The sequence below is a fragment of the Corvus moneduloides genome, chromosome Z (assembly GCF_009650955.1).
Source record: "Corvus moneduloides isolate bCorMon1 chromosome Z, bCorMon1.pri, whole genome shotgun sequence".
Classification (NCBI taxonomy): Eukaryota; Metazoa; Chordata; class Aves; order Passeriformes; family Corvidae; genus Corvus; species Corvus moneduloides.
In genome coordinates, this window is record NC_045511.1 from 58996744 (window position 1) to 59015282 (window position 18539).

Genomic DNA, 18539 nt, shown 5'->3' on the forward strand with positions numbered 1-18539 from the left:
CAAAAATTCGTAGCTTCACACTTTGTCTCTTCACAGAGACAAAGATGACTACTGCATTTTACTGTCTCTCTCACATTTCTGTTGTGTATTCATTCTATTACTTAATTCAACTTTAAAAAAATGGAAGTTCCTGGGATATAATTTAAAATAATAGAGAGATACCAGATACAAACTTTGCACAAGTGTTTATCAAATACTGTGAGCTATTTTGACAACTTACACACTATTTTTTATTGACATGGGGAGTAGGTTTTTCAACACCTTGCAGGATGTTGAAAAGCCAAAATTCTGCAAATAAGCTCTTATCCATTAATAAATTTATGGAAAAAATAGAAATAAAACCTAACTAAATTTGAATGGGTTTTCAAAGTAATACAAAAACTGTTCAGAATTGTCTCTGTAAATTTACACAAATAACACACACATAAATAATGTCAGGCAAAGAAGATTCATTACTAGGAATACATATCAGCAATCCAGAACAAAAGAAAATAAGTAACCACTGAGTTAAACTTTAATAATGTTTCTTTAAGTCTAAACTCAAATCTGCAATGGTAATGCTAACACAGTGAGCCACTTCTAAAAACCTGCAATGTTGAAATTTCAATTATCACTTGGCCTTTATCTAGATGCACTTTTTTCATAGGTTTACTTTAATCACAATGGATTGGTTTCTTTAAACTGAAAAGATACAAAACATTTTCAAATCATGTCAAATGTGTCAAATATTTTCTGATTGCACTGTAGGAGTCTTTACAGTCCTGATTAGTTTACATTCAAGGTTTAGAAAGTGCTAAAGAAGACTGTATAACTGGAAAATGTATCCTGAAAATTTACAGTAACAACATACCAAACTTGCCAATAATGAAGGTTACGTAACTATGAGTGACACACATGACTGCTATTTTTAATTTTAGGACTACACTAATCTTATGTCTGTCTACCAGATGAACTGAAAATGGTCTTTGAAATAACTATTCAGCTCCCACACAGTCTTTTCAGCTTTTGAAAAGACAGGAAAAGAAAAAAGAAAAAAGGCCAGTTTTGCAGTGTAGTTGAAAGAGTAATAAAAACTAGCAGACTGAAAAAAGTCCAGAATTTATGACTTCTTCCAGAAAAAAATGTCTTGCTCTTATTTATACTCACATGTTGTACTTTCTAGCAGCGTTGCCAAGTTTAAATGATAGCCCATCAGATGGGAAAAAAGTGACTTAAAGCCATACAAAGCCTAGAAACTAGTGCACTGCTTTTCAGCGTTATGCACACCTTAAACTGCTTAATGGCCTTGAGCCTTCTGCAAAAAGAGGTTATGCTGCTTGTAAGTATATCTGGTAGATTTTATTCTATTCCTTCAGTAAATCTTTGTCAACAATAAGCATTTTCTTATCTGCTTCCAAAACAAGCTGACCTTCTGACGATGTAATCTACTTGAAAGTATTTTTAAAGATTTTGTTGACAAGAAACAGGGCAGCAGCAGTTGTAGATGCTCTAGACTAGGTTGTCAGAGAAGAACTTCCAACTCCAAGGAAGAGATATTAAGTCCTTGATTTAAGAGGATTCAGCACCCTAAATTAGCAGGAATCCATTGGCATTTCCTAGAAGACTACCAGGATCTTCTAATACGGCTGGTCAGAATTCTAATAATGTGTTTTTACATTCTGAGAATAACCTCAAAGCCTTTGATTTGCTACAAATAACTTAATGAAAAAAGTCATTCTTCTTACTTGTAACACATACAGAAAATGCACCATCAAGAGCAGTAAGTGTGCAGCATTCTGTTTTATGTAGAAATGCTTCATTTCTATCCTCCAACTACGATTGCCACAGTCTCACTTGGCAGTATGAAAACAAGGATATTCAGAAATCAAGAGAGATCAAATCTATATGAAATAGCTTATGGTGGTATTGCATTTATTTTTCAAGGTACTGATCTTTACCCACAATTACACAATCTACTGTTTTCAGTATCCTACAATATTCTGGACTCTATTTTCTGCATTATAATACTATTGATTATATAATACTCCTCCATTTTTAAGTCATTTTTTAATACTCACCAATTTGGAATACAGGAAGAGGTAGCATATTAAAAACTGTGCTATGGAATCAGTTATACTAAAAAAACTACCTCCCATTTCTTTTAGATTATAGCTAGGCATCAGCAAGAAATTCTTTGTAACACTTGCTTACTTATCAAGTTACTAGAATAGGAGAAATGCTCCCACCATCTGCATATAAGCTGGGCTTCTGCAAAATATACCTTCATGCTGGAACAAAATATCCTAGTACTCATCATTTTTAACTGTCAGCAGTTCTAAAGATACCATCAGGAGCCCTCACACAGCTCCAAAGCTAAGATACATATATACCTGCACACTTTGGTCCCAATGCATTAAAGAAAAGGTAATTTTGAAAGACAGCCTGAACTATAGCATAAACTTTCTCTCTGCATTTATGAGTTTAAAGGGTTCCTTCCCTCCAGAGTTGCTGACCCTGGGTTAACCCATTGCCAGAAGACTCTAGTTAGTCCTCTAGCAAACAACTGCCTCCTGAGTAATGCACATCCCGTAAGTCAGCCATTGCTCATCAGCAGCTTTCAGCATTCACAGGTAAGACAAGCAGGAGACTTCTACACTCCCCTGCATACAGATAAAAGGAATTAGGAGAGCAGGCTCATGGCAGTCTAAAATAAACATCCAAACAAACAATAAGACATTTTTCCCATTTGTCCCAGGGAATTTTATCTGGAAAATAAAACCATGCAGAGAATCTAATTTCTAATAGAGCTGAATACATAAGATGGAAAAACCCACAGAGGAAACCGACTCCTTCCCAAGGATTACAAGTTGTAAAGACCGCAGCAGGATGACTCTTTGGAGAAATAAGCACAACCAACCACAATCTCCTAATGCATATTGTTGCTGGTATGGACAGATATTAGGGGGCTAGTCCAGGAGCTGCAGCAGTCAGGGAAGCCTTCCTCTGAGTCCATGAGGTTAACTATTGCCTTTTCAAATGTTTTCCTCCAGAGTCATGGAAGACTGTTAAAGACAGGAAAGTCAAATTAAGAAGAAAATCAGACAGAAAAAGACTGCTAAGCAAGCTTCATATGCTCTTTATCACAGTCCTTAAAAAGGGACAGCAGCATTGCTTATTACAGTACCAAAAAAAGTAAGTTTTAAAGACACCAGGTCAACATAGTGAGACAGAATTTTTTTCTTATCCAAAGCTTAAGCTGAATAGCCTAATGATCCTTGCAAGGAAAATAGAAAAAGGACAGCAGAAGCAGCTCTGTTTTCTTCCCCTCAGAAAAGAAAGGTGCTTGAGAAGAAAAACAGCACATCAACATAGAAACATCTAGGTAAGCAAAGGTGAATTGCACTTTCTGTTCTTTAGACTTCAAAAGGGTAAAATTTCTGCTCTGTAAAACCAGAGGAGAATGCACATGCGCATTACACATACTTCTGTAAAAAGCCCATACAGAAAATATACAAAGAGTCTGTTGTAAATGGTCTCATATGTCATAATGTTAACATTAATTTTAATTTTCTGCTACTTCAAAATTATTTCGAGTCAGGAAAACCAAGCCAGACAGAAACTTTATCCAACTTTTACAGGTGAAATACTACTCTGACAGAAATATGTCACTTTGCTCCCACAGCATTATGATTCAAGTACATTTGCCTGCAGTAAGAGCAAAATATGCTCTTTTTATAGGTCTGTATATTCATGTGTCAACAGACAGCCTTGGGAACTCAGAGCAAATCTGGGAGTGAGTGTTTGATATAGACTGTGCGAGAGAGCAAAAAGCATTACATATGTCTGGGGATAACACTGCCAAGGTAAGAGTAAATCAAAAAGTACTAGCATTACTCCCATTTTGTGATCATTCACACTATCCAGAATGATTTATTGGAATTCCCTTACACTAAAAAATTGTAAACTTATAGTTTACAATAAGAAATGTATAGTCTTAATTAACCAAAGAAATGAAGCATTTGACTACATAGAGTCTTTGAGCTATCCATCTTACTTGTGCATTCACTTCCCAGAAATATGTCCTTATCATTTTTGTTTCCCAATTCAGTCACTTGTAGGATGGATGAAAATTGCAGAAAGAGGTATCTGTTGGTGCTAAGTAAAGTCTCTCTGATTTACAACCCACATTCAGGAGCAAAAAAAGGATAAAAGCAACTCCCTCTTCAACAGTCCAATGTCTGTTCACACAGCAAAAAAGTCAATAGTGTCATAGTTGTCAAGAGTGACTTTTGAGATATATTTCAAATTAACAGTCACTCCAAAGCTAAAGAAGCACTAGTGACTAAGATAGTTTCAACATACAGCATAACCTTTAGTTTGCAAAAGGATGGTAGAAGCCCATGCCTAACATTTTATCTACCATTTAGTAATCTTTTATTTGTTTCACTGTAGCACAGAATACAGCTTATTTATCAAGAAGTGTTTAATGACAATATAAATGTTACATTGTGTGAATTATGTTTATTATTCTAATTTGCAGTTTTTCCTTCCTTTAAAATAAGACCATCAGAACAGCCTCATAAACAGTGTTTTTACCTGTAGTTAGTTCACAACAGATTCAACCTCAAGGGCCAAGACTGGGGTACCACTGCCATCAGCGTAACTCAGAGAAGCTCATGGCACAAGGGTACAACTTCCATCATATGAATATCAAGAGAATTTTGTTGTTCTATCAGTCCTTCTAACCTTTATAAACCTAAGACGACAACACACTAAAGTCTCTTGCCTACAGCCTGCTGTTAGTATTGAGCTGGTTTTCAATAATGCAAAATAAGGATAAAAGTTAATTTCTTAATTTATTTCTTCCACTGAAGTATTTGAGTTTTAGGAAAATTTTGAAGATTCTATGTTTATTCTCACGTGATTGTGTTTGAAAAAAGCAAATACAAAAATAATTCTTAGAAAATGCATTCTGAATTCCTTATAAATTAGAAAAAGATCCAAAAGCATTAAAATAGGTTAAACTTTTGCATGTATCTGCATATTCTGCCTCATGCAACAAAAGACAGCTAAGTATTTTATCACAAAGATCATGATGGGCCACAATATAGGTCCACTTAGCACCACATCTGACTTTCTAAAATTACAAAATAGTACACTTTAGGAAAGAGTTCAAGAGATAAAGCAAGAGTACATAAACAATGTTTAATAACTTTCATTGTAAAATATTATTTGCACTCTCTGAAATAAATGTCTCTATAATTTTGCAAAATTCAGTTGTTGAAGTTCCATATTGTATTATCAAAGCTGAGATACATGGAACCTGGAAAATTTGTGATTTCCGTTCCAAAATCAGTACTATGTAAAGGAAAGTAGAAAATTAGCACTGTATGTTAAATTCATCGTGCCAAAATATACCAAGCACTGCTACCTTTACCAGAATTCCCAGAACTTCACAGAAGGTACTGTAGAGAAACTTATTTTCATTACTCACTCCTTATTCTCTTAATATATCAGTTTGACATGTTACTAGCAGTTAGTGTGCTTTGGAGTTAAAGATTGTAGGTTCCTAGGCTTCTTCTATGAACATTCGGCCAAATTTAACATGACACATTTAGTACTTGTTTTTATACATGCATATATATGTATATGTAGGCTAATAATTCAGACATTTCCATCTGAATGCTGAAAACCTTTTGTCTAGGCCAGAGAGGGAGATAAGAAAAAGACAGTTCTTTTGCAGGCAGTGTGCTTATCAACAGTACAACAACTTACTTCTAAACCGAATAATCTACAGAAATCACTCTGATCCAACAGCAAGGCAAGGAATAGTACCGTGCAAGCAATACAAAGGGGAGCTAACAGAGAGTCCTTACTGTGGAAGGTATCTTTTCAGCTTTTATACCGGCTAGCGCTTGTATTTCAATGCCTTAGAAAGCCTCGAGCAGCCTTGAGAGGTAGCACGGGCAATCTAGCACTTCAGTAGCTCTAAAATCGGTACCTGAATCAGCTGCAGAGCAAATACCATCAGCAGAAGCAAAGAGGGAGAAATATAGCTCGCTGCTCGCTCAATTCCCTGCAGTTAGAAGCCTTCAAATGAGACAGACGACCAGAGATGTTTACAGGAAAGTAGCTGAGCTGAGAGAGAGCCTTTGCCTCCCCTCGACCATCTTTTATTAGGAGAAGGGGAAAGGGGAGGACTGGGGGCGGACCCGGGGTGACCGGCCAATGAGACACTGCTGAAGAGTCTGAGTTACATTTGGCTTTGCCCGCGCTTGGAACAAAGGAGCTATGAGCACATGTCTTTGGGAGGGGGGAAGGGAAGCTCAGAACAGGCAGCAACACCTTACCTTTCTTCAAGATCTCTCTGCTATTTTTGTCCCTGAAAATGCTCAAATTTTACGATTAATGCAACTTTAATTTTGCCTTTCCCTGCTTCTGTATCATGAAAAAAAAATGTTAAGCAGCATGACTCATGTTTTCAATATGACAAAGTTCCATCATACATGAGAAGGCACATACAAATCTCTGCAGACAAGCAGAGTCTAATTAAACACGAAAGCACAAAGGAAAAACACAAACACATCTGATATAAAAAACCACACTAAGTCTTCAAATTTGTCTGTTAGCTACGATGCAGGAAATCACAAGATCTAGTGGATGTAGGTAAGAAATGTTCTAGAGACAAGGTTAACAATTAAAAAGCATTAATCTCATAATCCCTGACAGAACCCTCTCACTGAAAAATAGTTGGTTGACACAGTGCCTTGTGAAAATAAACCTGGAAGCTTGCTAGAAAAAAGAACTAATTCTCTTCACAAAAAGGGCCATTTTGTTCATTATGTAAAAGCCCCTACATGAGTGCATGTGGCATTTACATTTCTGACTTTGGTCCTTTAGAAACATCTTTTAGAAACTATACTCTGCAGTACAACAAATGCTGCTGATTTCTTACATTTTAATTTACTTTTAGTGCACTATTTCCTGTTCTCACACTTGAGCCTGACTGTCATTTTCACTGAGCAATGTTCAGTTAGGTCAGTAAGAATGCACTTTGTCAAAACCCTCAGAAGAGTCACAACACCAGCTGCAGAACTTAGGCTGAATTGCTTTCAGTAGAATGAAAGGTGGTATTTCAGATTTTTTTTTTATCCAAAACCTAAACAAACCCATACACATAATCATTTTAACTACAGAATTACTAACTGCAGAAAAAAGTAAACAAAAGCCCTGACCTATTAGATTTGAGTAATTTACAGTAAGATGTCTGCTATGTCCCAGCATTCCTAATACTGAGAACCAGAAAGATTACTTTACAGAGAAAACACATAAATCAGACGAGCTATATGCTGTAGATGACACTTTTTAACACTGACGCAGCATGCATACACTTTGCTCCAAATTAATCTGGTACATGATATACCCATTGAGTTAAACAAAAAAAAAAAATTACTGCGGTATTTGGATGTTGCACAAAACCATAGAGGTTTAAAAATAAAAGTCTTTGATGATCAGGTATTTCCTATTGCCTGAGACTGTCAAGATTATCAAAACTGCATTTTTCAGGAAGTTCTCTTGTTAAAAAATGTAGGGGGGATGATACATTCAACAAGCAGAGGAACCAATAAAGGCTACATTTGTTTTTCTTGTTGCTAGCATTCCAGCGCACTTAATTTAGCTTTCCTCCACCATACCGATTCTGATAGCTAGAAAAGGCAAGAGGCATCATATGGTTTTGCTGGTACTAAGATAGGCTCCTATCAACTAGTTGGTCGCATACCACTACACCAGGTATACAGCAGTTGCTTTGACTCTACAGGAACAAGGAAAGCAGAAACCATGAGGTCTTGTTTTCCTAAAAAAGGAAAGCTTATCAGAAACATTTATTAAATAGCTGCTATAGAAGAGGAAAGATACCACTGAGCTTGTAGTGATTCCATATGATTTAAAGACGCAGAGCACACTTCCTATAATGGATGACATGCACAACTACACAGCACTCATACGGACAACAAATTTCCGGCTAGCTGTGAAAATGATGACTTATGTCATCATGTCTAATGCTGAAGAATGTTCTATGTCAAATAATTGAGTGTTGCTGGTATCTATTACAAGGTCGCTTACAAATAATCCAGAATGAAAGATGTAAAATTTTAAAGATTCCACAATAGTTTATATACAGTCATCTATACGTTTCCAAAGTCTGTACATGAAGGCCAAAGGGACAGGATATCCCTATGCTCCAACTAACTAGCTTTTGATATGGAAATACCGAAATAGTTTAAATTAGCCAGCCTGCAATTAAGTAGCAGAACAATTGGATGTGTGGCAAAGCAGTTCTATGGAGTGGGACCTGGGGGGTCCTTCTGGTCAACAAGATATCCATGAGCCAGCAGTGTGTCCTGGTGGTGCACTAGGAATAACACGGCCAGCAGGTTGAGGGAGATGATCCTGCCTCTCTGCTCAGTCCTGGTGAGGCTGTTTCCAGTTCTGGGCTCCTCAGTACCAGAGAGACATGGAGCCCCTGGAGTGGGTCCAGTGGAGGGCTAAAAACATGATTAGTATATGTGCATATTGAAGACATTTTACATTATTGCTCTCCCCTCAGAAGATGGGAGAGAAAATCTTTCTTACAGATTGAATACATAAACAAGCAATAAAAAATAATCCTATCTTTGTAACACTCACTCTTTGGCCTAGTCAGAGAGAGAAATTGAACATATTAAAGTTAAAACTACTTAAACCAAAATAAAATCCCTACACAGGCACTGTTCTTTAAGCAATAGTGCATTGGTTTTGGTTTATGTATGTTCTATGTCAACTTAAGATAACAACCAGTAGGGTCTATTAAATTAAGTGCATTCACAAAAACTTTGGGCTAACCTGATTTACTTAGACTGCTTGTAAATTACACATATAAGCAACTGGTCCAACTCCACAGATCATATCCTTTATCCACAGAATTTAAATAACAATATATGCAATATAAAGAAGCTCTATCCACAGATCTAAAAAGTACAATAAATTTAGTATTGAATTTCTTAAGAAAATGAGCTGAAATCCTGAAATAGTGACTTCCTTCAACAAATTAAAGACTGTCACTATTAGAGAAAGACAGATATAAACCCCACAGTTATGCATCCATTTCTTCCTTACTTCAACTAACATAAAGTGACATTGCCCATAAGGAGCCAAACAGTACCTAAACCCACACAAGGAGTTCACCTTAATGAACACAATGCTGCACTGGCTTCTTACTAAGTACTTACCACACGGAATTTTATGAACCCATTTTGTATTATAAATTCTGTATTTCGAAGAGCTCAACTGTTTGCTCATGCCACCTCACCACAGTCTAGTCAAGGTCAGTGATCTGCAACTTACCAGACATAAGGGTGTTCCCATAAATGTGACTGCACAGGAACTCTGGAAAAGCAGTCCAACTGTACAAACCTTCAGGGTGTGCAAAATACATAAGCAATCTCTCTTGCATGGCTTTGTGTGAAAAAAGTGGCTTACATTATTGCTCTTGAGTTACTACTGCCTGTGGTGAATGTGTTCATTAGTGATGGAGGGAGAATTACATATATGAAATTACATATATGGCAAGAAAGTGTTCTTTCCTACATAAAAACAAAAAATGAAAACCCAAAAATTAATTGCATGTGATAATTTGTTGTTATAGCTTCAAAACAGCAAACAAAGATATGATAACCAAGTGACAAGAACAGACACGCAATTTTAACTGGCAGATATAAGAATACCCCATGTAACACAGCTACTGGCAATATTGCCTATAATACACCAAGGGAGCTTATGGTCAACACAAGGACTTACATAGAACAAAACAATTTGCTACCGTTGAAATTCTGAAATAGCAGCCTTCATGGTATCGCCACAAAATGGGTTTATAACATGACCCATTGGGAAAACATATTTTCTTCAATGCTGACAAAAACAAAGTCTGAATAAAACTTTCTATGATGTCTTGGTTCTTAAATTAAAACAAAAAAATCATCGTGACTTACAGAAAGTGTTAAATCACAGCAAAGGGCTAATTATACCATACTAACTTCCTTTTGTCTAGTATAAAAGGACATTTTTTTACTTTGCCTGGCTGAGTGTAATAGCCTATGAATTATGAGATCAAAGCAGCAAACTGTATGTTTTCTAAAGTAAGAGTTTCCTTCACCAAGTTTTACACTTACTACAGCTGAAAGAGCTGTGTGAAGGGATCAGCACTAAACCCAAAGGACAGGCTGTGCACAGCAAGAAAGAGAGCAACTCCCTCGTGCTTTTTGCAGGTCACTACCAAGGACCATGTTAGCAGATCCACACCAGACCCTTAACAGGCAGCTCTGCTGCTACCAGTAATTAGCTTGGACAGCTCTGGCTCCAGGAGTAGCAGCAAGGCTACACCATAATGAGCTCAGCTGGGATTAGCAGGACAGGGCAGGGAACCAAGAGAGCTGAGGCATTCTGCATTGCGTATGTATCACAGAGATCAAACAAGGATGGCTGGCTAGGTTATCCCCTCACCACCTCATTCCAAAAATGAAGCACGGCAGTGTGTAAAATACAGGCTAATGAAGAGCGACACCTCCAACAGATGAGAGCCACATTAATTAACACAATCCCTAGATCATGGAATACAGTTTCTGTTAGTGCTAGCAAACTTGTAACTTGTCACTGATTTAAGGGGGAGAGAGAAGGAAGGAAAAAAAAAAAAGAGCTGATGTTTTCCTTTTCTGCTTTTGGTAGATGTTTTTATAACAGAATTTTGCAAGGAATTTGTCTTGTATGGCCTGTAAAGCACTTCAGAAAAAACCCAGTATGTTTCTTTATTTAAACACCATTTAAGAAACAAACTCACTTCTCAATCTACAGTTTTTTGTGCTCACTTTTGAAAAAAGCCAGTTCATTCCACACTACACCAGGATCCTCTTGACAAAGCTGACAGAAGCCTGTATACTGGTATCTGCTTTTACTATTTTCAAGTCTGTTTATGAGTAAAACTAGGTTGTTCATTTTCAAATATCTAAATATTTTAGGAGAACCAGAATGAAAGCACCCTTGCTTTCAGGAAATACAAATTTTCAAGTACAGCATCCAGTGAATCTAAATTTTGTATGAAGTATATGTTCTGAGGCATGAAACCTTAACTGTGGTAATGAAGAGAAGTTCAATTACATAGTTTCAGACATATATTGTGCTAGTATGACACCATGCCTCCCAGGTGACATGAGGCAGAATAGTGTCACTCACATTCTGATGACATTACTTCAAATACTGGTATGAGAAAGAAGTTGTTAAAATCATCACATAATCTCTTGAAATATAAGGGAGAGCCATCAGCTCCCCTAAAGCCTCAGCAAGCCAATCTGGAAGTTGTAACTAATGCCCACTCTAAATCAAACTGTTCTACAGTTTAATAAAAGAATTAACTATCTACACACAAGATGATGTATTAAGAAAAAGCATACTGACTTTAGAAGCACAGAAAAATAAAATTAAAATATTTAACAGTTTATCTGTCATTAAAATATTTTTAGGTATTTTAATAATGCCAAATATAAAATTTGTATTAAAAAATCCTTTATGAAATTAATTTAAAACTCTGCAATCTAAATTCCTACTGGGCATAGAAATAAACTGTTAGACAATGTGGTAACCTCCTAAGGCCCCCATCATCTTTGCAGTCACGTACATCAGTGGAAGTTGTATGTACACTGACAGGTGGATTAGGTCCCATCAGCTGCCATCTCAATAACAGATACTAATCTATGAAGAATAAGGAGAATGGGGTCCTCCATCACTTACAGAGGATCAGAAATGCCACATAAGCACCTGACACTGAGTTCTTAATGCATGATTTACATTACAGCAGCACTATACAGCTGAGATACCAGAATAACAGAGTCTTATTGTTACAGACTGCTTTTATTTGTGTCTTGTCTACACTCCTTTGTTTAAGCACAATAAAAAACAAAAACCAAACCTCCTCTAGTGTGGCTTCATACAATTCTATTCTGATGACAAAAAATTATTGAAACCCTGTTATTTTCAGCTCATCTTAAATAGTGATGAAAAAATCAAATGACTAACTGAAGACTGAGCATTACATTTTCCCCAATATCTACTTTTCCCAAATACATTCCTGCTGGTCTCATTTACTTTAAACAGAAGCAGAAGTCTCCTTTGGCTCTCTTTCCCTTTTCTTCTTCATTCTTTTTTTCAACTATCAGAACCAGAACACCCAGTGCTTCACTACATATCAAGTTTAAGATTTTACTGTCTTTATCTAGCTCAATTTTTAATCTTTTTACTCTTGGCCTCTCAGTGGATATGAATGCCTGTTTAGGTACAGATCTAGAATTAAATAATTTCATTGAATATAGTAATTATCATCCCTTAGTCACTTCAAGATTGCACTAAATTTAAAACAGTGAGCTAGAAAAAAAAAAATCCGTATTTTTCCTAAATAAACAAAACCTTTTCATTGTAATTTAAACAACTCTATTTGTCTTTATGCTTGGGTATTTCAAAAAATGCTCCTCTGCTACCATCAATGCATGTAGCAATTTTGTACTTTGCTATTGTTTTCATCCACACTTTTTTCCCCCCTTTTTTAAAGACAAACCACTCCTAAGTAAATGCTAGTACTTCAAAGCAATGCAAATCTACTAAGATAGGCCATAGCATTACTTATATATGAGGAACAGTTTATCATTCACAGTAGGATGCTTTATGTCACCCTGGACTCTGAACAGCTACCAGTTTTGCAGCATTTTCTGTGACTCTCTTCTTGTTCAGAGAGAGTTATAAAGTTAGTGTCAAGATTAGTCAGTATTGCTCTAACTGCACAAATAATTATTTTTAGTAAAACACGTGTTTACTGAGCTGTAGGTGCATGCTAAAGCCCTGCTAAAGCCACAAGGAAATTACTTTCTTGAAACTGGTCCTGAAAAACAGCAGTGTTTGATAACTGAACTGATGAGAAATGTTTTCATACCTCCAACTGCATCTGTTTACCAAAAATTCTGTCTGCTAAGGACTTAAAAAACAAGAAGAATATCTGCATAAAATTTTCACTCTTCTGTATAGAACCTAAGGGAGAATAATATACAGAATGTTCATTATGCAAATTTTATGTGGGAAAGGCTTTCCTCTTTCCATTAGTAAAGATATATTACTCCATTTTTTTGTAAAATTATCGAAAATAATTTATTTTTGAACACTTTAACAGATGAAAACACCCTGCTATCATGCACATATTATTTTTCCCCTATAAGGAAGGAGATTTTAGCTTCAGTTAATATTTTAATCACTAAATGTTAGAGATATTTCTATATTTCTATATTTTAATGAATAAAACTATTTTTGAAAACTATTTGAAACATAATGAGGAACTGTTGTGTTACAGAAAATTAAAAACATACACAGTCAACAAAATAATTGAGGAATTAGACAAACACAAGTAAGCAGTCCTAGCAGATCTGTGTCCAGTACTCAGTCTCAGAATGAGATACTAAACAAAAAAAGTCAAAGTGTCAGCTCAATGTATTTCCTCTTGGTTTCAACTATAATTTTTCTCATATAGGGGTAAGCCATGCATTCTGCTTTAACATGCTTTAACATTTAACAAAGGATAGTCTTGATCACCACATCATAGATTCTTCCTTCAAATCAAATTCTCTTTTGAATACCTATGTAATACTTTAATTCAGATTTTTTGTGTAAGGAAAATGTTTTTAATGAGCTATGTAACTTACCTGCTATCACCCTCTTCCCATTGCTTTAACTGCTCTTTTAGTGCTCTGTAGTTGGTCTGTAACATCTGCAGCCTCTCTTCGTGATTTCCATAGGCTGCTCTTAGCTCATAAGATTCTTGAGACTATAAGAAACCAGAAAAACAAAATTAGAGTTGGACAAAATGTAAGAGACTGTTACACGGCTCACATGAAACAAAAGTTCTCTTTTAACAGCTACCATGAGACTCAGAAATCTAAGCAGAAAGATCACGAATCACAGTCCTTGAGGTCAAAGTTTTTTTATTACTACTTCAGAAAATTTTGCTGATTTGGCAATTCACTTAAATATTATTTTCATGCTGTTGAAAGTTTCAAAAATTTACTACCAAACTGTCAGCTTTCATCTGGCAAATGCATTGCCCTAATACATTTAAAAATACATAGGCTGAAAAAGGATTATTGGCACTGTTTCTTTATTCAAACTACTCTTTTTTTTCCCAATGAAAAACTGATCTACGTGTTTTCAAGGGAAATACTGGCCACATGAAAAAAATCTAAATTTAAATGGCTTCAGGATTTCTTCACATATTAAGTTGTTTATGTAAGTATATATATACCTGCAACAACCAGACTTTGTCCTCTAGTAAAGCAGCAAATAAGAAATAAAAACAATTTTTACAATAGCTTTTATGTAATGAAAACCATACCAAAAAAAAAAGTACAGAACAAAAAGCGAAATACACCTTGATTTATATTACTGGATAACATCATGTAAGCTTAAAACCAGACTTTTCTAAATGACAATACAGTGCTCTGCAAAAAAAATTAACACTAAGAAGAAGCATTTCACAGTATAAAGCAAGTCAAATTCTGGTATACACTAGTAAAGAATTCACCAGCAAAGAATTCTGCTGTAGCAAAATTTGCAATCAGAGCTTCATTCTCAGTTCAGTGGGAGCTCTGCTTTTAAAGCAACTGTAGAACTAAATAAATCACAACACTTTATTTGCAAGTATTTACTGCTTATATGCAAGGAGGACTTTTCAGCATTAGTCAATAAATTAGACAGACCAATAGTCAGAGCTGCAAACAATAAAAATTGAACCCCACTATAAAAACATGGCAAGGGTTTCTAGAGAACTGCTAACTACTAAGTACCTATACTAAGCTTGGCTTATCAAATGTAGTCCAGCTTTCATGATGCACAAAGCTGAAAGATACCAGCTAAAGTTTGAAATGGTACTATATGCAAAATTCCAGAAGTTTTCTGGAAGTGACTCAGGAAACACAAAGAGAAGATTTAGGAACCCAATCAGGTCCAAAGTGACCTTACCATTAAATACTTTCCCAAAGCAGTGGTGGCAAGGTTTTTTTTTGAAACAACCTCTAAACCAAATACATTTATAAATTTTGAATTGTTTAAAAAGTACTTTTGACTGTTTTTAAGTGACTCATGTATATAATAATATATACCACAATGATATTAAAAACAATCACATAAATAGCAATATAAATCTTAGACTAAGAACATAGAGACCATTACCAAGCTATACAAGAGAAAATTTTTGTAAGAATCCAATTACAGATGTTGTGTTTTCAAAAGAAGTTCATGAAACAACTGTTCTGAGAATGGTTGATATCGCTAGCAAAAACTGGTCAAGTCTGGCAGGGTACTGGAAAATAACATCTTCAACATAAATCCTCAGAAGCTTATTAGTGTCAATGCCCTTTCAGAGATGTAACCAACTGTAGAATTTGGCCTTTCCTATTTATGAATCTATATTTTTCATTATTGCTTACCTGTTCTATTATCCATTCTGTTACAGTTATTGCCTTCCCTTATCACTTGCCCTGCTCTTGCAGAAATAGAAATTAGACAATTAACTGCCCTAATAACTCTCTCTCCATTAAATTAAGCACTTCAGGACTTTAAATATACACTGAAATTTCCATAATCTGTTAGATCTGTCTCTGTCTGACTGTATTATGTTATATTTAATAACTAAACTGTCTTATACACAGTTCTGTATATATTTACAGAAATGGGACAGAACAACCATCTCTAGCAGTGCTGGACCACCAGATTATTCTCCAGCTGTCCACTGTCATCTGTAGTACTTCCCATGAAATAATGAAAAACAGTAACACAAAGTCCAACCTGCAGGAGAAAAAACCCAACTGCCTATGAAAAAAAAGCCTTCTTTTTCCTTTTTTTTTTGGAAGGCTGCTCAGACAAGTCAAAAGATTCTAATCACTAATTCGAATTTTTGTTGAAATTGACCTTCTGTTACGGTAAAAAGAAAATTTTAAAAATTACACTCATTCAATTATTTGACTACTATTCTTAGGCTTACAATAGCTGAGGCATCCAATCATTACAAAAATAGTTTCTTCCACAGTTACATGGATAAGCTGCAATATTCATCTATTTTCAGCATTTGAACACTATACATGGAACAGGACTATAGATGAAATCTGAAGTAAATGTGAGTGTGGTCTTGCTCACACAAGTATTAAGGTGGCCTTAAAGACTGATGTGCATATTCTACAATACATGTATTAATTACCTCCAAAAATTTTAGAACCTAGAAAGGATGATAAAACTCAAAGGGAAGAGCTCCCCTTGCTTTTGAGACCTCTCCAATTAAAGGGAGGATTATCTCCTCTAGGCTACACCAGCGATCACAGCTCTAGAAGCAATACAGGAAAAGATGAATATATTTTCTTAGTTTGTATCAAATACCTACCTCTCAACAACCGAACTCCTACTCACTTCTTAAAGATCAACAGTAGATTGAAGTACTTATGCTTTGGACCATTCTAAGTAGCAGCTTGATAATTTATTTAAAACCCTAAAAATATTATATATTTTGACGTTGTCTTCTGTAAACAAGGGTGCAACCAGGCATGCTCTGTTACTTTTTTAGTATGTCTAGAAACAAAGCCAATTCTGTATAAAAACTCTGAATTTATAGGATCACCCCATTTATATTAGCAACAAAGATAGTAAGAGCCAACTTTTCTTGTTCACAAACGAGTCAGTTGAGAGAACTGAATGGGAGCTTGAGCTTTCTTGCTCCTTTGCAATACTGACTGGGGCATTTCTGTTCCTGAAAACCGCATAAATAGAGCTGTTCTTTTTTTTTTTTTAATTGTTACCAATTTTTCTAAAGGACTGATGTATGGAGTCACAATTTCCTGTTCGAGACATGCATCATCAGTGTGTGTATTGATAGAGCAACCATTTCTCTGAGCAAGAATATTTCAAATAATCATATAGACAACACTTTGTTTGAAGAGGCAATAATGCAAGGACCAGTTTTGAAAATGTTGATCAAATCCATTTTTCTTTGTTGGAAACAATGCCTGAGAGAAGGCTAGTATTAAGAAATCACAGCATAGCAATAGAAATATTCTGCCATTAACTTTATGACAGCTTAGTTCATGCTGGCAGTAGCCTCATTGAAATATGAATGTAGTGCCACAACTTATTATGTTGACCTGGGTCTCTATAGCTTATTTTCAGCCCATTAAAGCATTCTGCAAAAGAAGCCAAGTAGATGAAATTTCAAGAGAAAATGCAAGAATTTCATGTGTTCACTTTCGAGGTGAGACTTAGCCCTTAAAGACATCATGGATGTCTGTGATAGAGATCCCACATCTCTAAACATCATAAAGCTGCTCAGATTTCTAAATTACACTTTAAGATTAAATAGAACATAAGTAAAGGCAGTATGGTGAATGGCACAAATTATTATATGAGGTTATGCAGAGAGAGTTCTTTCTCTTCTGCATCTGCTTTCCTTCACTCCTCTTTCCAGAAGAAATGTCGAGCTCTTTATCATTTAGGGCAACAACAATATGCACTGACATGGGAGTTTTGCTTCCGAGGGCAGAACAGATGCAGCCCACAGTTCCAGAATAATCTGTAGCACCAGTGTCAGGCAGGGCAAGTAAGAGTAATGAACAGGAGGCCTCCCAAAGGCCAGTTCTCAGGTTTAGCTGCTGGGACATGCCTTAGATTTCTCAACAGAGAGAAAAAACACAAAAAATTAGTTTTCTATCTTCAGGAACAAGACAACCTGGAAGACTGAATTTGAAGTCTAAATAACCTTTCCTGTCCATATACTCTACATGTGTTAAGATGATGCATTAAACTCCCCCAAGTATACAGAGGGGTGAACTGTGGCATTTGTGCTGAAATATAATTCCCATTTACAATTTTTCTAAAACTGACTTATCACTATGGTTGGTAGAGCTCCCAAATTTTTCGCTTACCTAACATTTACCACAGCATGTTCAATATAACCAGTTCTCCTTTAGGCTACACATACTTGAAAATATCTTCCAAATTCCATACCTGAACAAAGATAAGCAAAAAAAAAAGAGAAGGAGGAGACGGAAGAGAGGGAGGGGAGGATGAATTTTACATGTTTGAAAAGATACGACTCAGGGCTTGCGTTTTGCATTCAGAGTTGCAATTTTAAACCAATCGTTTGTTGAAAAGGTACTGTATTTATGTAGCAAAATACCAAACCAACAAAAACACAGCTACAGAAATCTGTGAAACAGGGACAAAATGAGAAATTGTAAAACATGCTCAACTAAGATTTTCTATGAAGGGGTGGAGCGAGCAGAATTTTTACTGGGTTTTTTTTAACAGCATTTATTAGACCAGCAACTAACTGAGCCATAATTTCTATGATTTCCAGGGGTCAATCTGTTTCAAGTAATTGACTTCAGCATTTTAAAGTATGGGTCTATTGTACAGAAAAAAAATTCTTTGTAGTTTCAGTGTTTGTACTTTCT

General features: G+C 35.7%; 1 protein-coding gene across 1 annotated transcript in view; it reads right to left on the reverse strand.

Annotated features, from left to right (window-relative positions):
• The window catches only part of CNTLN (centlein), a 183597-nt gene that overhangs the window by 82596 nt on the left and 82462 nt on the right, over nucleotides 1-18539 (reverse strand). The window contains 1 exon segment of the mRNA XM_032097108.1: nucleotides 13752-13875. Coding sequence (XP_031952999.1) covers nucleotides 13752-13875 — 124 coding nt within the window.